We start from the raw sequence: 23742 nt of genomic DNA, 5'->3' as shown, positions 1-23742 counted from the left end.
AAACACAGATTGTGCTAAACTAGATTGTGTTGGTGGTTTCACAACTCTGTGATTATGCCAGACAACCCCCCTACTGGTCGTACATTTTAAATGGGTGAATTTTATATGTGAATTGCAGCTTTGTAAAGCTCTTTAAAAAGAAGCCAGGTTGTGGTTCATACTTTTCTAAGAGAACTCTCCTATTTGCTCACTGAAACTGGAAAACTGAATTTTCTGGTCTGTTAATCTAGCAAACAAAAACCTTCAATAGTTTTGAGCACAACTGTTAAATATTTTAAAATATCATCCCTTCTAATTTAATGTGTAGGAACAAGTGATTCTCATTAGGGCACGATGACAAAACATTTCAAAACTTTTGCATAATTGATGGAGAAATTAAAACAGTAGTTTAGTTATAATATCAGTGACTCACATGAAAATATGGCAACTAAAGAAAACTGAATTTGACCTTCAAATTGCTGTATCAAGAAGTGTTAAACCAAGACTTTAATACCTTAATAAGGTGTTTATGAGGAAAGCCCATTTATTTTCAAAGATTATAAATTTAAACCTTTTCTTTTTAAGTAATTCTATTACATTTCTAAAAATAACTTTTTCTTTTTGAAGTAATTGAAACATATGAAAAACTCTTTTCAAATATGAGAGAGTGTCTATGTGGTGGTAAGAGGTATCATCAGTCATCTTGTTTACTAACTTCCAAATTATCTTGAACCTTAAAGGGACAACAGTTAAATGTGCATTAAGGAATATATAATTTGGAGTTCTTATTATGAAAGGGCCTTTAAGTACATTTTTTTTGCCATTTGCTATAATTTTAAATTCCTTTGAGAAAAATCTGATTTGTACCCTTTTGCTCCCCTGTCATTAGCAAAACGCAGGAAAAACAAGTTATTTTTAGACTTTTGCAAGGTATTTCTTTTACATATGTATGATGCCACATCAAACTATCCTGAATAAAAAATGATGACTACTTTCAACCTGAAATGACTCTTTTATACAATAAAACTTTTTTCTTATGGAAGTTAATATGTATGTATTTAAAATAATTCTGAATAATTTAAAAATTAATTCAGAAAAGCAGAAGGGCAAGTCATTTAATTTATTTCCTTCACTTAGCCCACCTAACCCTCTGATGATTATGTAGATTGAACTTGATAGTTTGTGAATCAATTTCCAGGCCTTATCTATATGTCTGTAGACTAGTTATATACCTGCTGTTATTTTGAAAATGGTAACATTCTCTGTATATTATTTTTGAAATTTTGCTTTTTTGCTTTTGATGTACCAAGGATCATTCTTCCATTTTGGAATCTGTAGATTTGTCAAATTCTGTTTAATAGCTTGACCATATTCTATAGGGTGGATGCCCCACATCTTATTTATAATTTCATTATTTGTGGATTTTACAGTTATTTTCCTTTATTTCTAGCATTAAAATAAAAGTTTGAATTACCTTTTTTTTCTCTTTTTCAGGGTTATGCTGGCTTTCATTGGGATCAGTTTGTTGGTGATTGGAACTACACTGGTTGGGCAGCTGCCAGACAGCAGGTAACTTGTGTCCCTCCACCCAGCATTAAATAGGATTGTTCCTTTCTTAGCTGTGTCCACAAAAAGAATATGTGTTTAATTCCTATGTACTGTATCAAATTTATGGCCTCAACACACTTGTTAAAATCCTGCCTACTTCATATTTAAAGTTCTAATTTGATTTTCTATCATAGTTTCATATAAATTGTAAGTTTTTTCAAAGGGAAAAGAGAAGAAAGAAAATGACCAAGGACCCTAAAGGGAAGGGAGAGAGTCTTATGGTATTGTCACACTCAAAGGCTGAGACCAAAGAAGCTTCAGTTAATCTTGATCAGAAATATATCATGAGAGTCACGTCCAGTGGGAGCTATTTTCCTTCTGCAAGGGTGTCCAACCTGTTGGCGTCTCTGCGCCACACTGGAAGAAGAAAGAGTTGTCTTAGGCCATAGATTAAATAAATACATTGTGACACATAATCACAAAAAATTCTCATAATGTTTTAAGTAAATTTATGATTTTGTGCTGGGCCAAATTCATAGCCATTCTGGGTTGCGTGCAGCCCACTGGCTGCAGGTTGGACACTCCTGCTTTAGAGTTTTTTCCTAACTTCCTCAATGTGATTATAAGGATTGAACTGTACTTGTGTTTCAGAGCACAGGATACTGCTGTAAAGGAGCACATTAAAGCTTTTATTGTATTATTTCTTAGGAGTGCCCAGTACTGCACAATGAAATATTTTTCTTTCCTTCAGCCTCAAAAGCTGGCTGAGTGAACTGGTGCACCTGACCTGCTGCCGTATCTGTGTGCGAGCTCTCTCTGGTACCATTCATTACCACAACAAGTGAGTGTCTGCTGGCTCTGTGCCTGCCTTTCTCTAGGTCAGTTCAGTGTGTGATTGACAGATGAAGTAAGTATTTCCTGTGGGTTCATCTCTACTTCTTAGAGTGTCACAGACATAACAATACACAAAAACACTTTATTTTGAGGGGGGCAGAAATTCAACATTTTTAATTGAATTATTGTTTTCACAAATGAAGTTTTTGGTAGAAAATTTGAAAACATATAATAAATGAAAAATAGTTTAATTGTGTGTAATGGGATTTAATTTTACTAAAGTAAGAAAGTTTAACTTTATTATTTTTTCTTTTTTTTTAATTGTTCAAGTACAGTTGTCTCCATTTGCCTCCCACCACTCCCCCTCATCCTAGCCATCCCCACCTCCTACCTTTGGTCCTACCTTCTTTGGCTTTGTCCCTGTGTCCTTTATACATGTTCCTTGATGAACTTTCCCCCATTCCCCCCATTTTCCCCTTCCACCTCCCCTCTGGTTATTGTCAGTTTGTTCTTTATTTCATTGTCACTGGTTATATTGTGCTTTTTTGTTTGTTTTGTTGATTAGGTTCCACTTATAGGTGAGGTTATATGGTATTTGTCTTTCACCACCTGGCTTATTTCACTTAGCATAATGCCCTGCAGTTCCATCCATGCTATCTCAAAGGGAAGGAACTCCTTCTTTCTTTCTGCTGCGTAGTATTCCATTGTGTAAATGTCCCACAGTTTTTTGATCCACTCATTTACTGATGGGCACCTAGCTTGCTTCTAGCACTTAGCTATTGTAAATTGTGCTACTGTGAACACGGGTGCATAGGTTCTTAACTTTAAAACACTTTAAAAAACAATTCGTTTGCTGAAGGAACATACTAATAAACATGCAATGACACTTGTCATTGGGCATTTGTGGCATGCAGGCAGACCTGTGCTTCTTGTGGATCATCCCTATGAGAGGTACTGTTATCCTGTTTTATAAGTGAAGAAATGGAGGTTCTGGGATTGGTTGTCTGGGTCACATAGTCAGTGGCAGTCAGAATTTGAACAAGGTATCTGATTTAAACAGTGATGGAAGTGACAGGCCTGTAGTGTGCTTGATGGAGGACAAGACTTGGAATCTGGAGGCCTAGTTTCTGTCCTCAGTCTTGCCACTTCTAAAATTCTCTAACTGAGCCTTAAAACAGACATGACATTTTGCTTCCCTTACCATGAGTCATAGAGGATAAAGATAGCTGTGTGAAGTTATTAGCTAAATGAAAGTAATTTTTATTGTTTTTGAGTTACTTTTCTGTTAACTCAATTTTATTTTTTCTTACATTTCAAATCATTGTTTTAAAAGTTATAGGATAGCCTCTAATTTTTAATGAATTTTTAAAAAATATTTTATTTATTTGTTTTTAGAGAGATGGGAAAGGAGGGAGAAAGAGATGGAGAGAAAAAATGATGTGTGAGATACATGGATGGGTTGCCTCTCACATGCCTCCAACTGGGGACCTGGCCCACAACCCAGGCATGTGCCCTGACTGGGAATCAACCTGGCAACCTTTTGGTTTGCATGTCAACACTCAATCCACTGAGCCACACCAGCCAGGGCTAGGGTAGCCTGTAATTTTTTTACTGACCGGATCCTTCTGTTTCATTTGTGGGGGGAAGCCAATAACGTTTTATTATTGGCTTTCCCATGTTTTACCAACATAAAAGGCCCCTTAAATTTCTTTCTTTTTTTAAGTATATTTTATTTATTATGCTGTTACAGCTGTCCCAATCTTTTCCCCTTTACCTCTCTCTACCTGGTACCCCCCTTCACTCCAGCAATCCACCCACTTAGTTCATGTCTATGGGTTGTGATATAAGTTTTTTGGTTTCTCCGCTTCCCTTACTATTCTTAACATTCCCTTGTCTATTTTGTGCCTACCAGTTTTGCTCCTTAATCCATGTACCTTTTCTCTCATTCTTCCCCACATACTTCCCAGCTGATAACCCTCCATATGATCTCCATATCTGTGATTCTTTTCCTATTCAAGCTGTGTGCTTAGTTTGATTTTGTTTTTGTTTTTTAGTTTCAGTTGTTGATAGTTGTAAGTTTCTTGCCCTTTTAATGTTCATAGCTTTGATCTTCTTCTTGAATAAGTCCCTTTAACATTTCATGTAATAATGACTTGATAATGATTAACTCCTTTAACTTGACCTTATCTGGGAAGCACTTTATCTGCCCTTCCATTCTGAATGATAGCTTTGCTGGGTAGAGTAATCTAGGTTGTAGGTCCTTGCTTTTCATCACTTTGAATACTTCATGCCAGTCCCTTCCTGCCTCCAGTTTCTTTTGAGAAATCAGCTGATAGTCCTATGGGAACTTGTTTGTAGGTAACTCCCTGCATTTCTCTTGCTGCTTTTAGGATTCTTTCTTTATCTTTAACCTTAGGCATTTTAATTATGATGTGTCTTGGTGTGGTCCTCTTTGGGTCTAACTTGTTTGGGACTCTCTATGCTTCCTGGACTTGTATGTCTGTTTCCTTTGCCAAATTAGGGAAGTTTTCTTTCATTATATTTTCAGATAAGTTTTTGATTGCTTGCTGTTCCTCTTTTCCTTTTGACATCCTATGATTCAGATGTTGGCTCTTTTGGAGATGTCCTACCATTATCTTATTCTCTCATTTTTTTTTTGAATTCTTGTTTCTTCATTCTATTCTGGTCGAATCTTTCTTTACAAAATCTTATGTTACAAATCTTTGATTTGAATCTCGGCTTCCTTCCCTTCACTGTTGGTTCCCTGTGATTATTCTTTATTCCACTTAGTGTACCCTTCATTTTTTCCCTTATGCTTTTGTGGTGCTCAGCAAGTTCTCTGAGCATCCTTATCTCCAGTGTTTTGAACTCTGCATCTGCTAGGTTGGCTGTCTCCATTTTGTTTAGTTATTTCTCTGGGGTTTTGTTCTGTTCTTTCATTTGGGCCCTATTTCCTTGTCTCATCAATTTGGCAGCCTCCCTGTGTTTGCTTCTGTGTATTACGTAGAGCTGTTTGGCTCCCTGTCTTAGATCATCTGTTAAATTGTTTGGGGCAGATCCTTAGGGATCTGCCAGGGCAGGGCAACTTGCTTCACCACTTTGTACCTTTGTATGTGGGGGAAGTATTGACGAGGGGACAATGCTGCTGCCTGGCTGCTGAAGGCTTGTTCAGCACTTTCCCTTTTTCCAGTTGCTTCACCCACTTCCCATATGCGACTGTTGCCCCTCTAACTGTTGCCCTGGTGTTGGTTCCCAGAGTTGGTTGGTTTTTGTATGTTCTAGGACTCTGCGAGCCCTTTAAATGGGACTTGCTGAGACACTGGCAGTTTCTTTCTCTGCCCCAATCCCTACTGGTTTTTACAGCCAGAAGTTATAAGGCTTTATTTTCCCGGCACGGGAACCCCTGGCCTACGAGGTCTGGCCTGGAGCTGGGGTTGCATGCCCCCAAGGTATCCCTCCCAATTTTTGTCCACCATACGTGAATGTGGAACTGCCCATTCCACTGGCCACTGCTGCCTCAAAGCTGCCACCTCTTTGAAGCCACATTGCATTCTCTCTGCTCTGGCTCCCCAGCTCTGGCCCTCCTACCCATCTGAAATGGGGCTTCTTTAAACCATTGGTTGTCGGACTTCCATACAGTTCTGTTTTCTGTCAGTTCTGGGTGTTTTTGTTTTGAGGTTAGTTGTGATCCTTCTTGTGGTTATGTAAGGAGGCAAAGCATGTCTACCTATGCCTCCATCTTGACTGGAAGTCAAATTTCTAAAATTATATGATTTTGTGATTCAGCTATGACTTTTGGGGGGAGGAATAGAACAAAATGCTTTGGAAGAAGTGTGAGCAGAGGAGATACCTTCTGCAGAAAAGGCACTTTAATTACATAGAGTTTTATAACTTTTAATGGAATTGCTTCTAATTTTAAGGAAATTAAAGTTGTTATGATAAAGTTGTTATGTATTTGACTGACTCCCTTTCTACTTTGTATAGCCCAAAGGAGAACTACTCTGCTGCATTTATGTCTGATACTGGTTGAATTCTCAGACAGAGGTCAGCGAACTAAACTGTGGGCCCATAGGCCAAATCTGACCTGCTATCTATTTTCTGTAAATAAAGTTTTATTGGAACACAGCCAAGTTCAATCATTTACATATTAGCTGTGGCTGCCTTTATGTCAAAACAGCAGAGTCTTATAGTTTTGACAGGGATTGGCTAGCTTACAAAACTTAAAGTATTTACTACCTGGCCTGTCATAGGAAATTTTTGCCAACTTCTGCTTTAGGAAGATGGGAGGGAGAAAAGAAACTATAGTAAATGTACTCTGTGGATCATGAAACCTCTAAAAGTGACACTTATGAAAATGGAAATAATAGAAAAATGCTTATGATAAAATAAATGAAACATCACAAATGTATTAATTAAAGTTTTGGAATCATCATAATTCAGTCTAATATTTTAAAATTATTTTTCATCATAAGAGGAAAATATGGTCATTACCAAAAAATAACATAAATATGTGTTAAGGGAAAGTCAAGGGCCCCTTCTGCTATATTCTTAGCCCAATCCCATTATTATAGCCTAGAGATAATTTTTTAAGAGGGTTCCATATACTTTGAAACAAAGTATATGGCTTTTTGAAACAAAATAGGATGTATATGTACATGCTGTTCTATGAAATAGTGGCCATTTTTCAAGGTTTGATATTTGCCATTGTTTGTCATTGCAGGCAGTACAGACCCCAGAAGGGAGGCATTTGTGTTGCCAACCATACCTCCCCAATAGATGTTTTGATCTTGACAGTGGATGGATGCTATGCTATGGTAAGAGCAGCTTATTGCTTTTTTAAGTAGTTACATGTTCTATGGATTGCTCAAATTTTAAATGTATTTTCACTCAAATTAGAAAGTTAGTTTTATATTATAAAGTGATTCAGTTATATTACTGTAGATATATGTTCTATAATGTATTTACATGAGGAATATGTAGTGCAAGGAAATAGCCATTATAGTTAAGGTTATAAAAATTTAACTTACTGAAATGCAAACATACTTGAGTTTGATAGGACTTTATAAAGTTGATTACGTCTTGCTTCTAAAATCCCTATGATGTTTATAATATTTTCAGAGATTAAAGTCTTTCTCCTTATAGCTGAGAAAACCCCTTGCCTGACAATTACTTCTGTTTTCCTTCAGGGAGTCATATGCAATTAAAAAAAAAAAGAACCCTATCCCTTTACTGAAGCTCAGGCAAGAAAGGGAAATAATTCAAACCACATTACCTTTTTCAGTTTTTGTCTAGAGCCCCAAAAGAAAAAGAAAAGAAAAGAAAAGAAAAGAAAAGAAAACCCTACAGCAAACCACAAAGTCACATGTGTGGGTATTTGGGTTTTGAAGGCCTTTGTAAAAACCCCTTATTGCCAGGTATTTAATCTGTCTAAATATAAATTCAGATATTCAATACATTTTAACACGTTAAATTTCTCTAAGTTGTGGGGCTCTTTCTGAATCAAAGGAAGCTTTAACCAACTCTCTGAAAAGGTACTTCTTAACATTTTTTAAGTTAGGAATCAGTTAATAGTTATGCACCTTTATTTAAGGAAACAAACTACCACCACAACATACATGTGCATCATACAAACATAATTTTGTGTCTAATTTTAAGATGCTTATGAATCTCCCGAAAGCCCTTCCAAGGACCCCCATGTTAACAACCCTTGATAGAAATCCCAGTGTAGTTCTGGGTGCATATGATAATTCATTGCATAATTATGGACAAGCACTTTTACATCCATTATTTTGAACTTCCCTGTAATTCAGTGAGGTGAGAGCTGAAATTTTGTTTAGATGAGAAAGCAGAGGTTCAGGCATTTTAACCAACTTACCTAATCATGGTTTTGTGTTTCTGAGACTGTATTCATTTGGTATCCTGGTCAACAAAGAGTTAAGCATAATTCATTCGTGACTGAAGGCCTCAGAATTTTGTTGGCATTTTCTATGCTTTTTGATTGTATATAGTTACAATTATAATATTAGCCAAAGTTTAGAAAAAGCATAGCACCTATGAACTTTCCAGTGTGTTGAGTGATAGCAACCTAAAGCCATTTGGATTTAAATCAGAGACAGGAAGGCAGAAGTGGTAGGAAACTGTATTGCTACCCTTCAGAGGTCTTATACTTGGCGCCTTTAGGCTAACCATAAACTATATATCTGAAGAATGTTGAAGATCCCATCTCAGTGGCTTTTCAAAGTTTTGTTTTCCTCCTAAACAAAGACCTCTACATTTTTTTAAATTTAGAGGTATTTTCTAACTTAAAAGAAGTTGTAATAATAAGAATGTTACATAGAACATCCTTGTACCCTTTATCCACATTTACCTGTTAATATCATTTGACCCCACTTGCTTTATTATTTGCATTCTCATACTCTGGCTTTCTGTGTTGCTCCATATAAAAATGCATGTAAAATATTTATATTTTAATATATTTATATTTGATATTTCTATTATTGCTATAATATTAGAAGTCTGAGTCTATACAAATTTATCCAGTTCATAAGCCTCTTGGTTGTTTTCCCCCAGTCCATATTTGTATCTTCCTTTTTTTACAGTGAATACCCTATTTCCCAACAATATCAATTCATTTTCTTAATTCTATCATACATCCAAAATTGTTTTAGCATTGCTTCACCTATTTTATTACAAAAAACAGATGTAAGAATAATTCAGGGTATTTTGCAGTCCTTCTTGGTACCCTATCAAAGATGGAGGGAATGTGGTCAAATACTGTCTTTATACATTTATTGGGTTCCCCCCTCACCTCCCACCATAGCTCTAGTGTTGTTCTTTTATTCATTTGAAATGCAGTTGGGTTCATTTGTTTCCATTTGCTAGTCCTATTTTTGTTGATTTAATTTTTTAATATGTAGGATATTAACATGTTTTCAAATGTCAAAACTAAAACTAAACAAAAAAAGTGTATTTACAGAAGTGTCACTTCCCTCCATGTCCATGCTACCCTAGTCCCCCCATCCTTGCAAGTTTCCAACTTCATTATTTTTGGTTATTTTTTATTTTTGTAGAGACAAATATATGTGTATATTTCCCCTTCTGTCTTATATAAAAGGTATTATACTATATCTGCTTTTTATAGGTTGCTTTTTTGACTTAATAAGGTCTCCTGTATATCATTTCTTATCAGTCATAGAGTTCAACCTTGTTCTTTTCCCGGGTACGTTGGATGCATGTACCATAGTTTATTCATCTAATTTCTTATGTTTGGACATTTAGTTAGTTTCCCCTATCTAGAAATTAGAAATAATACTGCAATTAAAACCTTGTGCATATGTGTTTTCATTTTGTTGGAGTGAAATGGTATATCAGGATAAATTTCTAGAAGTAGAATTATTGAGTTGAAGGATAAATATCTATGCAGTTTTGATATTGCCAAATCTCCTGCCTTGGATGTTATAATCTCCCCCCCACCCCTGCCATCCCGAGCAATGTATGACAGTGCCCGTTTCCCATGGCCTTGGTTCAGAGTATGTTGTCAAGCTTTCAAATCTTTTTTCAATCTGATAGGTGAGGAAGGGTGTTTCAGTGTGCTTTTAATTTGATTTCTTTTATCTTGACTGCTATACTTTCTCTTATCTATGTTGCTACAGTAGCTGGAGTATACCTTAAAATTCAAAGGTGCTACTAAACAACACCTTTTGCTTATATTTGGCCATTCATTTTCTTTGTATAGACTAAGAATTTTAGTCAGTGGAAGAAGGTTGATCTTTTTCTCTGAGTGGGGAATAGAAACTTACTCATACTTGAACACACACACACTTTCTTTGGACAGCTGTACCTTTACATTTTTTTTCTTTTTCTGATGATAATTCTAGGTTGGCCAGGTTCATGGTGGATTGATGGGAATTATTCAGAGAGCTATGGTCAAGGCTTGTCCACATGTCTGGTTTGAACGCTCAGAAATGAAGGATCGACACCTGGTTACTAAGAGGTGAACAGTGACATTTCCTCATTACCCATGGGCGTAGCATAAACTTGGCTTTCCTGCCCAAGAGGGCAGAGCAGTGCTAATGCTTTAAAGCTAAAATATGGAGCTCTCTTTGTGGTAGGGTTTTTCTGGTATATCACCTGTCTCGGCTACATTTTTTAAAATTTTGATTTTGTAGAAATAGTGGGATATAAAAAGAGATTAAAAGGTCTATCAGTTTATTCTGTGGTGACTTTAGGTATATCCAGTTGCTGAATTTTCAAAGTTGAAACTTACTACCTAGAAAGTTAAATAATTTTTTTAACTCTTTGGTGAATTAATAGATTATGTAATCAAATAATCAATAGGTTGGTTGTTTTGTGCCTAGAGACACAGCTAATCTCTTTATGAAACAGAATAAGGAACCTCTGGTGCTTGGGATAGAGATGAGCTACCAGAAACTTGTTGGGAAGCACCTTTTTGCCTGAGGCCTTTATCTAAAGGCACTGCTTCTCTAAGCATGAAGGTGAGCCATGCTGTTAAGAGTTAAATGAAAAGTACTTGCTGAAATCCATTTGAGGTTAGAAAAACTATCTCCGGCTTTGAGACTACTCAGCAATGGGACACTCTGGCAGCTGTAATCTCTGTACCTCAGCCTTACTAGTCCTGGTGAGCTGTTGGGAATATAAGGCTGACTGCAGGGAGGACAGGACCTAAGTCTGGAAGAATTCACATTGCTCTCAGCTTTATTATGGTGCATAATTCCTAGGAAAGTTCAGCCTGACCCATTTAAGGAGTCTTCTACACTGACTGGCCATAGGCAGACAGGTCCAGCAATCAATATCCCCATTTTTCAGATGGTGTAATAAAGGTATGGGGGAGGAGCTGTAGAGCTCCTGTCACATGATTGCCTAGCATTCTTTTGTAAAGAATGGGCACGGGGCGCTGAAAATTGCTCACTTTCAGATGAGAGAAGCAGAAATAGTGTAGCTATGCTTATACTTTTTTTAGAAAGGGACCCACTTGAGTTTATTTCTTTTACTTTTATCTTATTTCTTTCCTCCTTATTGCTGTACCATTATATTTATGCTAGTAGTGTGCAAAAAATACTAAAGAGGATTCCCATTTTTCTCTTTTCAAAGGTAGAATTTTGATCCTTTATTTTTTTTCACAGACTAAAAGAACACATTGCTGATAAGAAAAAATTACCCATATTAATCTTTCCTGAAGGTAAGAGGAAGACTGCCTACCAAGCTATAGTTGATATAAGAAGCACACAAAGTGGGTGAGGAATTGGCATTGTTAGCCCACATCTGCTGTGTTATGGGAATGACACGACCTGGTCTGACCTAGTAATTCCCTGCTTCCTTGAGATCTGATGGAAGTGTTGGTACCTTTTTGATCTTAAAAGTCATTTCTGAGTAGTAAACTTAAGAAAGGTATTGACAATAACTTTCTCGAAGTCTTTATTTTAATATTACCTGTTGTGAAAAAGTTGTATCTCTAGAGTGTTCAATAACAAAGTAAAAGTTTGTTACTAAACCTGTTTTGAACTGTGAAATTACTATTAAGTGGGAATCGATTTGTGAAATGGTAGTAAAATGTCTGTAATTTTGATATGACTTGAGTAATTTAAATAATTTTGTATCAAAATAATTTCTTTTAAAATTTTGTTTTAAAAATATTTATACTCCCCTCCCATTTCCCTGCAGGAACTTGCATTAACAATACCTCAGTCATGATGTTTAAAAAGGGAAGCTTTGAAATTGGAGGAACCATATATCCAGTTGCAATTAAGGTAAAATAAATTCCCCTCTTTGCCTTAGAAAAAGGCAGTTGCTGGGTAATTTTATTTTGGTACGCTTTCAAATGAAGTCTTCGAGAATAGGGAGCAATCCTATTCTCACTTTACTCAGATTCACCAGTTGTTTACATTTTGCCCCATTTGCTGGGTCGATGCCTTAAGTTGATATGTATATAGATAGGTACCAGGGGACTTACTGTGGACTCAGTCAGTGATGAGCAGAACAGATATTGTCCTTACTTCATCCTTCCAGTTAAGTGGGGAGACAGACATTTAAGAGCCATATACTGGCATATGTCGCTAGTCTGGCTCAAGTAAACTCTCATAAAATTTTTTTAAAGAGTCGTGTAAATTGGCCTCTTGTTATAGTGCTCTGGGGGTTTAGTCTAAGGAGTTGTGTGTACTGGTTACCTTTTTGATCATTTCTGTCAAGCAAAGAAGGTTCTCTTTTTCATAGGGTTTGGCCTGCAGCCTTGAAAACATGGACTTGGAAAAGAGAAGCCGCCACTTAATTCACAACTGGGATATATTTTCTTTTCTTTTTCTCAGTATAACCCTCAGTTTGGTGATGCATTTTGGAACAGTAGCAAATACAACATGGTGAGCTACCTACTTCGAATGATGACCAGCTGGGCCATCGTCTGTGATGTGTGGTACTTGCCTCCTATGACAAGAGAGGTATGCCATAGATAATAGTGGCTGGTCTTTAGGGCTTTAATCAAGTAAAAGTGAGAAAACCGTTACCTGAAAACCTGAGTGTCTCCTTTCCTCAAATCAGCTAGAGCTGGACTTTCTGCCTTCTCAGCAAATGAGTCACTTTAAAAAATCTAGTGCTCCTCAAATCAGGCCATTTTATGTTCTGAGACTCTTTTTCATAATAATTTTTATAGTTGCTGCTACTTTCTTATACCTTCAGATATTATGGAACATTGTATCTTGGATAAGAGAATAATAAAGAGCATAATATATATGTGTACTTAGTAAGAAAAATGAAACAACCAGCACTGCATTTTCTTGATAGAACAAGTGATATTTGCTATGATTGAGACTCATACATATTTCAGCTAGAATGTGAATCTTTTATTTTAAAATAAATCTAAATGATTTTCAGACATTTTAAGGGACTATTTGAAAACTCTGTACCCAGGATATACTTGTAATTGTTTTCCCCAGGAAGGAGAAGATGCAGTCCAGTTTGCTAACAGGGTTAAGTCTGCTATTGCTGTACAAGGAGGACTGACTGAGCTGCCCTGGTAAGAATTTTTTCAGAAGTACTATCACTTTTTTAAAATTAAAAAAAAACTTTTAATAATGTTATTTATTATGCTAGTTAGCTAGAGGTTTAGCTGTCAGTGACAGGGGTTTATACAATGTAACAAGGGCTTAAATATTGATAGAAGTGTATCCCTTTCCTTTAAACATAGGTGGTTCATGTTGGTATACCAACTCATTCTGTATAGTTCTGCCACCCTCAGTGCATTTGTACCTCCTGGTCCGAGATGACTGACCCAGCTCTGCTCAGTGTGTTCAGGAAATGGCTAGCAGGGAGGAATAAAAGCAAGGACACATCCATGTTCTTAAAAGCACAGTCAAGAAGTGGAGCATGTCACTAATTATGCCACTAATTTCTGCAGTGAAAACCCATTGTGCTAATTAACAAAGCCTCAGAGACTGGGAGATCAAGATAGCTGAAGCCTTATGGTAGCTTCTGATTAAATGCCTGCCTGACCACCCCAGAGTATGAGTTCTTGGTTAAGGTAATGACTGGCCCCAAAATCAAGACTAAGGTTAAGATAGGTTAAGACTAACATTTGTATATTATCTAAGCTGGGATATGTGAAACATCATGAAATGGCAGACTTCCCAATGCCCTAGTTTATAATGCCTTAATTTATAAATGCCCTAGTGGTCCATGTTCATTATATAATTGACTTCCTCTTCCTGGTTCATTGTTTTCCATACTCCTTTCCCCTTATCTGACATCCCAGCCCTACTCCTGTCCTGAATCCATTATGAAAAGCTTTGGCTTAGCAGCCTCAGATACTAAGACTTAGCAGCCTCAGATACCAAGGAAAAAAGTAAACTTTGAGAGACAAAAACAGCCAAGGGGAGTCAACCACAGGACAGGCTCCCAATTAGATTGGCTTAAACGAAATCTCTCGGAAATGATCCCCAGAAATTTTCAATTTCCTTTTATCAGGCCATATATAATTTTATAATAAAAGGTTACTTTTAATTTTACCTAGCCTGGTCTTTAAAAAGGTTTTCCAGATGTATTTGTCAGTTACTTACTAGGTCTAAATTAACATGTCTAGATCAGTGTTCTCCTAGATTAAGTAAAAACTTAATTATATCATCTTAAACTGGGTTTTAAATATGGCTGCTGCCTGCCTTAAGAACTAAGATCTGCTGCCATTGGATAGGGGACCTGGGTAAACTTTGAAGTCTAGAGGGGTGGCAAGTCACAGATGAGGTGCTTAGAGCAGTGTGAGGTTTACCAGATGGTTGGGAAGGGCAATTGAATAAAAATTACGTCAGGATGCTCAAGGGAAAACGTTGCTAACTTTGATTTTTTCACCATTTTTAGCCTGGACTTCAGGAAGGAAGGAATGGCCTTTCTCCTGCCTCTCCCTCCCTTCCTTAGGTTTCACTATTCAGAATTCAAGTAAATGCTATGGTTCAAGGCAGCTCATTTGGATAAAAGAGGCTTTTGTGAACAATTGTGGGGACATAAAGACACTTTATAACCTTGTTTCATGGAAATGTTCTGCAACTGACCCCCTGGAATATTTGTGGCCTTATGTGTATTTTTTAGTTGAGTACTTAGTGGTGTACTGTCTTAGGCTTGACTCTGGAGGCTAGAACATTGCAGTGGGTTCAGACAGGAGTCTCTGTAGGTCGAGTTCTGTCTTTATGAGTTCACTGGCTAACCTGTGATTTATTCATCATTATCAGAGAGCACTTGGACCAGCATCCATGCTTAACTGGGTTGAAATGAGACAGGCACACTATAAAGTAAGCAAGTTCTCAGTCAGTGCCCACTTAGGAGTTACAATGAAAAATATTTGATTAGAAGAGAGTGGCCCCTGGTAGTCCAGTCTCCTCTTTGCTCTTAAAATTTGTTGTTTCTTTGTGTTCTCCAAAGAAGGAGAGGCATGCACAAAGTCCTTATAACCCAGGCAGGTCTGTGTTTTCATCATCCAGGAGAGAGTTCAAAGACTCACAGGCTCTGAATTAAGGAGTGCTGCTTACATAGATACTACCTACCAGTTGAGTGCAACTTACTATTATTTTGTTTTATTCTGAGTCTGTTTTGGAAAACAGAGGATTTTAAATACTTGAAATATATGGCTGTGAATGAAACTAACTTGGCAATCATAGGATTAGATTTCAGTAACACTTCACATATTTGTTTATTTACCTCACACATACTACCCTCACCATTTCTTATGTGCATATTTTAAATTGTCTATATGGTTTTCTAGTGAGATAGAGATCAATTAGATCCAAAAAACAACAACAGTATTTTGCTCTCTTTGTAGAAAACAATAGGTAAACAATTCTAGTTTTAAAGCAGTCTACATATCCATAGAGCAGCCCCTAAAGGAGAAACTGAGTGGAGACATTATTCTTTATTTTAACCACATCTTAGAGCAATTGTTCCTTTTTCACAGTAACACATCTCTGTTAAGTGGTGGAGCAGAGACTGGCATCCAGGTCATTCAGCTTTCAAATTCCAGTGTTCTTTGTCCTGTTGCTGACCAGTCATGGCACTGTGCAGCATGTATCAATAGGTAACCCTTTTAAATCATTGCTGGGATTATCTTTTATTTATTTGCCTTTCTATTCCCAGGGATGGTGGGTTGAAGAGAGCAAAAGTGAAGGACACTTTTAGGGAAGAGCAGCAGAAGAACTACAGCAAGATGATTGTTGGCAATGGATCTCTCAACTCTGAACTGGGCTGATCACCACACTGGAGATAAAGCTTCGCCTCCCAGAATGAGCCTTTAGGGATGGAATGGTGTGGGGTTTTTTTTTGTGTGTGTGGGGCATTGTATTGTTATATTGTTTGGGTTTTTATTGTTAATCTTTTCTACAGGATGATTGTCTCTACCTCTTTATGCCAGAGGCAGAACTCAGTGGTGCCCCTTTTGTTGTTAGAGCATTAGCCTCCTGAGTGGTAAGGTAGTCGACTGAGTTTAACAGATTCTGCCTTTTGCAAGATGATTAAGTCATTGTTGATTGAATGAAGTATTTATATGGGAAAAAGTGCTTTAAAAATACTTTTGGAACTCTTTGTGTTTGGAATCATCGATAAGGTAATTCTCAAAGAATACCCCAGACTCTTTTTTCATGATTAGCTTTCTCACACCCTTTCCTCCCACTTCCTCGGTTGCTTAAACAATGGGATGAGGTTTACATTATAGTTATGTTCTCCTGCAGGACTAAAAAGAAAAATGGAGAAAAATGTTTAGGAGAAACAATTTTGTTGCCATCTAACTTGAAATCTGAAAGGAAATGTTAATATTTTTTACTGGTGTGTTAGAAGAGAAGTACCATTTGGTGAGCTCTATCAAAGAGAAGTGAGTCCAAGTTACTGTATGAGAGCATTTGTTTATATGTAGGCTAGTTGCTAATAAATACATTTAGCCAGCAACTAGTGATAAGGTTTTTCATTTTCCTTGTTTGTGTGTTAAAGATCTGTACCTACTGCTTCTGTAACCAAACACATTTCAAATGTGACGAGCCTTTTACAACAACAAAAAAATCACATTTTAGTGTTCTCGGTAGTAGTATGAATGAGTGATGTGTGTGGCACTACTCCTCACCCTCCACTACATTGTAGTTTATTTAAGAATTTTTCCAGTTTCTTAAATAGAAAAGTAAGTGGTAAAATTATCTTTTGGAAACTGAGCCTTAAATTTTTTAAAGGGGAAAATGTTTCCCAACTCACAGCATAAGCAATGTTGATAGCAATATAATACCATCTTATACTCTGAGGGTATTGTATCTCTTCTGGTAACCATGTACAGAATGTAAAACTATCTTACAGTGAATATAAATAAATTCTATATTTCTAAATGTGTTTTGTATTATTTTCCCTTCACCTCTATTATCTTGTGGTTTTGAATAAGTTATATTCTTTCTTATTACAAAAAGTGATTGTTTTTCATTTCAATGACATAAATTTCATTGGACTGGGACATCTGGGAAATGAGAGCATGAACTGCTGGTTTTAGTTTGTTCTTTTTTTTTTTTTAGCCTCGTTATCTGGACTTTGACCTTGTGGGCTCTGTCTTGAACAGAGTCAGTTACTTTGCAGGTGAAACTCGGGCAACTATCTTTTAATTGACTATATGTTAGCCTGGCATAGTGTATGAGTAGAGATTCTTATTTAATTAGACAGATTTGATCCCAAAGGAAAATTTGCAAAGTTTACCTTCCTGGTTACTCTGCTGTTCTTTTCTTTTCTTCTTGCTTAACTTTTGCCCCCAAAACTATACATGGACTGATCTTAACTAAAAATCAGCAAATCCAAATATGTATGTTGGGATAACTCTTTGTCTTATTTATTTCTTCTCAGAAAGAAGAGTTCCTTTTCTTTTTACTTTTCATACTCAATATAGCTTGAATTAATAAGTACATTTTACTAATTATCCCACCCTCAGAAAAGCAAGTAAAATGACTAATAGCTGTTTTGTTTGGATACTGATAAAATATGTCTTTCCAGGAACCCCATCAAAAACAATAATGCTGTCACGTATTCACTAGAAAATCTCACGCTATCTTGGTCAGGACTTTTGTAGGTCTTTGACTCACACAGCTAGTTTTCAAGTTGTTTGAGGAATGGCCATGTTACTGAATTTATGTTTTTAGAAACAAGGTAGTGCTCAGATTTAGCTTATGCTTCCTAGAGCTCCTTATTTTATACCCACTTTAAAAATACTGTGCCCAGAGTTTAGTTAGTCCTGAGTCTTTTGTAACTATAATGGAGTATCAAGGGTAGGCAGGATTTGATAGAAAAATCAAAACCATTAGATAAGACCTTTCATCTAACCCTTGTACACATTCATTTGTTGAGTCTTCAGGTTGCCTTTTAAAGTTTCAGTTTTTTGCCCTGGTGTTGTTGACAGACATCTGGTTTTAGGAATTCCCAGGGTTTCTGAAATATCATGGCACATTCTGAGACCAGATGAGTAGCCATGTATGAAATAGTAAGTGCACTCAGAGCATAGGGAAATAGTCCTGGATCATAGTCTGGTACAAAGAACAATCTTGAGGAAAGTTTTCCTGTATAAGCAGACTTGCCAAAGCATATTCAATTTGGTGATTTTCCATTATCCCTTCAGTGCCTATGTTGTACTTTGGTCATTCTGTTGATATATTAAATGACAGAATGTTGTTTCTGATGGTTGGTTTCTCATGACTACACATAATGTGTTGTAGTCATGACCAGAGTAGAGCTCAGTCTTTTATCTGAAATGTGGTATTATTGACCTAAAAGGTTTCCTGCTAGATCTGAGGAGGTTGTGATGGGAGATGGGGAGAGGCTGGGATCTGGGATTGGTTTTAAAAACTAGAGGCCCTAGTAAGCATCTTAGTAAAACCTTGTGCTTGTTTTTGTTTGTTTGTTTTGTTTTGTTTTGTTTTGAACACTGGTTTCTAGTAGATTGATACTACCAGTGTTTGGTGTTATTTTTTGCAAAAATGGTTAAGATGGTGAGATAAGGAATCAAGGATAGTTTTTTATTGTGGCTCTAGCACTCAGTGGCTTTGACAGTTTACTCCTCTGATTCCCAGTTGCTTTCTTTTTGTTTAGAGTTAAATTATAGAATACAGCAAACCTCTGTTCTCAAACATCTCCCGTCTTGAACAATTCAGTTCTTGACCAAGTTGTTTGCGGGGAGACAGGCGGGGAATGTCTCAATTGTCAAACAAAGCTTCATTTCTCGGCCTGACAACCCTTTCATGCTGATACCTTGTATGATCAGTCATGTGTCTCTCAGGCGCTAAACAAAGGAGATTCCCCTTTCTGAACAGCCTTCCAGAATGAAGAACCAAGGTTGTGCTGTACACTCAGCTGTGTATGAAAGTGTGTAGGTGCATTTGAAAGGCAATGGTAACAACAGATACCTGCACGCTTGTTTGTTGTCCAGGCTAGTAAGTAGAACATGACTACGCCATGGAAGGTATGAAAAATCACAAATTGATATATTATTTACTGTCAATGGACAGTAGGGTTATTTTTAGCTTTGTTGTAAACATGCTGGTGTCTTGGTCACATACTCAATAGTTTCTCTAGTTGGTATGTTTAGTAGAAATCAGGATTGGTATAGGGTAGGGTGTGAGCATATTTGCTTCGGTATAGAAACGGCCAAACTGTTTTCAAAGAAGTTGTATCATTTCATGCAACTCATAAGCAGTGTATGAGAGCAACATTTATATTTAATATAATAACATAATTTGGATTTATTTTTAATCTTATTTTGTGCTTTCTCTTCCATTTTTTAAACTTCTCTCTCTTTGCTCTCTTTTGGATTTATTACTTTTTCTTTATCCATTTTCTCTATTTAAATTGGAGGTTAATGGTCTTATTTCTGTTTGTTTTGTGGTCACATTATAAATTTCAACTTGCATGCATATCAAAGTCCAAAACTGATCACTGCCCTTACACTCCTCCAGAATAGTAGAAGGACCCTAGAAGTTGAATTGTAGTCATTCATTCCTTTCACTAGTATATATGATAGTGTGTTTTTTAATTACCTATGTAATCCTACAAATTGTGGACTGGTATTTTTTACCAATTCCTGGAGGTTCTCAGATATTTCTTTAAATAATGTCTTTTAAAGACATGAAGTCTGATTAAACAAATATTAGGCTTTGCCACTCTATCCTACATATCTCTTGTTATCTTTTTCATTTATTTGCTTCCCTAGACTTCTTTCCAGATAATCTTCAGCTTTACCATTTCACTAATTCTCTCTTTAGTTCTATCTAATCTGCTAATCTGCTGTTACGTCTCTTCAGAGTTTTTAATTTTAATTTTTATATTTCTAATTTATATTATTATATTTGATTCTTTTTCAAATGTGCTTATTCTTAAATAAGTTTTGAAGCATCTTATTCTCACTGATTTTTTATTTTTTCCAAAAATTCAAACTCCTACATCTTTTGAGGGTCTGAGTCTTTTTTTTCTCTGTGGTTTCTCACTGATGGAGTCTTATTTCTTTGTGTGCTTAGAGAATTTTCAAAATGATGTGTCATCAAAAGAATTTGATCTTCATTTGAGCCTTTAGAGCAAGAATCAGCAACTGATTCCTGCCCTCTGCATGTTTTTGTAAATAGAACTGTTGGAAGACAGCCACATGCCTTTGCTAACTCATGGTCTGTTTGGTTTTGCACCACAACAGCAGAACTGAGCAGTTGTAAGTGACTGAATGCACACAAAGTTAAAGTATTTACTCTGGCCTTTCACCTGAAATAGTTGGCCTACTTCTGCTGTATGGCACTAGCAACCTGGAACCACTTTAAACTAAATTTTGGCTGGAGGTTTATTGAGCCATGTAAATAGTGAGAGTCTAACTCATAGACCCTAACGAGGGCCATCTTGTGATTTTGAATTCTCTGCATAATATTTTTAAAATTTATCTGTGGTGTTGTGTTTATAAACAGTTTGTTCCTTTTAATTGCCAAGTGGTTTTAAATCCTTAGGGGAAAGTTATTTTTCCCTTTTACTGGCACTAAAGTTTTTAAGGGTTGACACAGACAATCGCATCTGGGAGTGAGGTATGGTTGGTTTTTACTTTCTTCTAACAGGATGTTGCCTTTTGTGATTCCACCTTCAACAAGAAGACTCTCTAGTTAGGCTTCCCACCGTGGTCCAGCCTTCAACTTTATCTGTTGTCCCTTAGGTCCTTGAAGTTCTGGAAACTGCCACTCGAGTTTGTTTCAGCCAGCGCCCTCAAGATGAAGGCCCGCAGCTGGCCTCTGCTCTGCTTACCTCTCTAGGGTAACCTGGCCTCTTCCCCTCAGTCTTTGGTTTGAATAGTCATAGTCTTGCTAGTATATGGAAGCATTCAAAATAATTTTTTAAAATCATTTAGAAAGAGGGTGGGTATATGTTGGTAGAAATAAAAGTTCTAGAAGGTGACAACTCTAAATTTTAAAAAGTTTCTCTGAGCCATTTTATTTATTTTATTTTATTTTTTAAATTGACACTATTACAGATGTTTCCAACCCCTCCCCCTCACCTTTTGCCTATCTCCACTCATCCCCTGCCCCCTTCCGTCTGGCCTCTCTGAGCCATTTTAATGTAAATAAGCACAAACTCTTTTTTAGAATCATTACTCTTAATTTGCAAACTTAGTGCTCTTAGAATCATAACTGTTAATTTGCAAGCTAATGCTCTTCTGAAGAGATATACAAGGAAGATATGACTGACACTGGGAAAGCTGTGAAATTCTTAGTATCTGTAGAGAATAAGATAACCTAACAGAAAGAGGGCAGCTAAAAGCAGCTGCAAGTTCAGTCATATTCTCATTGTAGGTAAGTGGCAGGTTCTTTGACTGCCCAAGTGTCAGCCTGGGCTGAGGTCCCATTAAGGCTTTTGATGGTGTTTCATGGGGGTCAAAAATCCCTCTGATGGGTATCTCTTGCAGCTATTGGAAGCCAATAGCTTCCAATAACAATTCTGGCAATTGTTAGCCTCTTGGTTGTATTTCAGGTAAAAATGCCCAGAATACCTTTGAAACTACAATCCTGTATGTGTGCTCTATCCTGGTAAATTAAAATATTTTGGATCCCTTTGAGCTCTAAGCTATAATTAGGGAATGAGGTGCCTGGAAGAGTGGGATCACAGAGTCAGTCCCTGCTCAAGGTGAAATAGTATATGTATTTTTTTTTGTAGTTGCCCATTATTGTTAAGAAAGTTCCTTTCTTTTTTTTTTTTTTAAGATTTTATTTATTTATTTTCAGAAAGGGAAGGGAGGGAGATAGAGAGAGAGAGAAACGTCAATGTGCAGTTGCTGGGGGTCATGGCCTGCAACCCAGGCATGTACCTGTTACAGGGTACAGCCAAGAGGGGGGACCCCAAATGGGCATTTAAAATGGGGTCCAGAACTCAAGGAGTCTAGGGATTTTAGGATGTCTTCACAGCTCCCCCCCCCCCCCCCATGTGGGTTGGGGGAAGGGACAAATGAGGCAGGGCCTTTGAGAGCTGTTTCGCATAGCAATAGCCTTATAGCTAACCTCTGGCGTGGTCATTTAACATATCTATAGCCTTCGGCTGGTCGCTTAGAGATGCTAAATAGCTATGGCCAGGCTCAAGGCCAGGGGGATGGAAAGGGGTCTCCCCCCACAAGATGGGACTGGGGGGCAGGTCCCCTGAGTTACAGTGCCTGCGTGGGAGCTGGGAGAAGATTGGCTCCATGACATGGGGTGACACCCGTCCAGACCCATGATGGCGACCAGAAAAGCTGGAGAAGACAGCAGATTGAGGGCAAGTGTGCCCAAGTGTAGGAGGAATTGGAAATGGGGTTGCAGAAGAAGATTGGTGCGGGGATTTAAACCCAGACACAACAGCCATTGAGAGAGAACCATGTGCAGCCCTGAGAGGGAGAACCATGCGGCTGTGGAAGTGCAGAGAGGATCACAGCCATTGGAGAGAGAGAACCACACAGCTTTAGCAGAGTGAAGACTCCCGCGGCCCTGAGGGAGAGAACCACGTGGTCTTGACAGAGTGGAGATTTCTGCAGCCCTGAGAGGGAGAACCACTCGGCCTGGACAGAGTGGGGACTCCCGTGGCCCTGGGAGAGAGGACCACGTGTCTTTGCCAGAGTGGGGACCCCCGCAGCTTTAGAAAGGGGAACCACCACCTGGTTTTAGCAGAGATCCAGGTGACTCAGCGGAGGGTGCCGGGAATCCAGGGAGGTCTCCCAGTCGAGATGGACTACTAACTGGGAAGAACCAAAGGACTGCCTGAGCCATGGACTTCTATTTCCTTTCCTGAGATAAGGTATTCTGGACTGGGCAAAGGGGGAAGGAAGGAAGGACTGTGTCTGTGGGTCTTTTAAGGGACTTTAGGATTTTTTGATAAAGACATTAGGTCACTACTTTAAGTTTGTATAGCATTAAATAAATATTTCCTTTTCATGAATCTCTGGCATTGAGAGACGTCTTTCCTCGGATGGCAGACATAACGGACCCGGGACCTTCTTTCAATAATAGTATATCGTCCCAGGCCCCCCTTGTTTGCTCTGTAACATACCCTGACTGGGAATCGAACCTGCGACACTTTGGTTCTCAGCCCATGCTCAATCCACTGAACTATACCAGCCAGGAATATATGTATTTTTTAAAAAATAAGTGAATTTAATTTTTTGAGAAGTTTTAAAACTGTATCCTTTACCATAATAAAGAACATCCTTTCCAATTATAAAAACAAATTGGGAATCATAGGTTAGAGTTAGGAAAGTTTTCAAATTACTGTTTCTCCAATTTTATGAAGCAAAACATATTTGGTGTCTGCTATGCGCCCATTACTGTTCTGGATCTGGGGACACAGCAAAGACAAAGTAGCTGGGCTTATGGAAACCCTCTGAAGCAGGTG

The 23742-nt window shown here is 37.5% G+C and overlaps 1 protein-coding gene across 3 annotated transcripts in view; it reads left to right on the top strand.

The window, feature by feature from the left end:
* The window catches only part of GPAT3 (glycerol-3-phosphate acyltransferase 3), an 81737-nt gene extending 64521 nt beyond the window's left edge, over nt 1-17216 (top strand). For 2 of the 3 annotated variants that reach the window (XM_028507598.2, XM_036027084.1), the window contains exons 5-13: nt 1474-1548; nt 2279-2368; nt 7082-7175; nt 10239-10354; nt 11505-11560; nt 12043-12128; nt 12684-12812; nt 13308-13387; nt 15988-17216. In XM_028507598.2, coding sequence (XP_028363399.1) covers nt 1474-1548; nt 2279-2368; nt 7082-7175; nt 10239-10354; nt 11505-11560; nt 12043-12128; nt 12684-12812; nt 13308-13387; nt 15988-16099 — 838 coding nt within the window. In that variant the 3' untranslated portion in view covers nt 16100-17216. The remainder of the gene's footprint in view (nt 1-1473; nt 1549-2278; nt 2369-7081; nt 7176-10238; nt 10355-11504; nt 11561-12042; nt 12129-12683; nt 12813-13307; nt 13388-15987) is intronic. The other variant, XM_036027080.1, reaches the window with a different exon arrangement.
* The last annotated feature ends 6526 nt before the right edge of the window (nt 17217-23742 follow it).

The sequence above is a fragment of the Phyllostomus discolor genome, chromosome 1 (assembly GCF_004126475.2).
Source record: "Phyllostomus discolor isolate MPI-MPIP mPhyDis1 chromosome 1, mPhyDis1.pri.v3, whole genome shotgun sequence".
Taxonomy (NCBI): Eukaryota; Metazoa; Chordata; class Mammalia; order Chiroptera; family Phyllostomidae; genus Phyllostomus; species Phyllostomus discolor.
The sequence above is the reverse complement of the archived record's forward strand: the minus strand, read 5'-3'. Positions and strand labels throughout refer to the sequence as shown.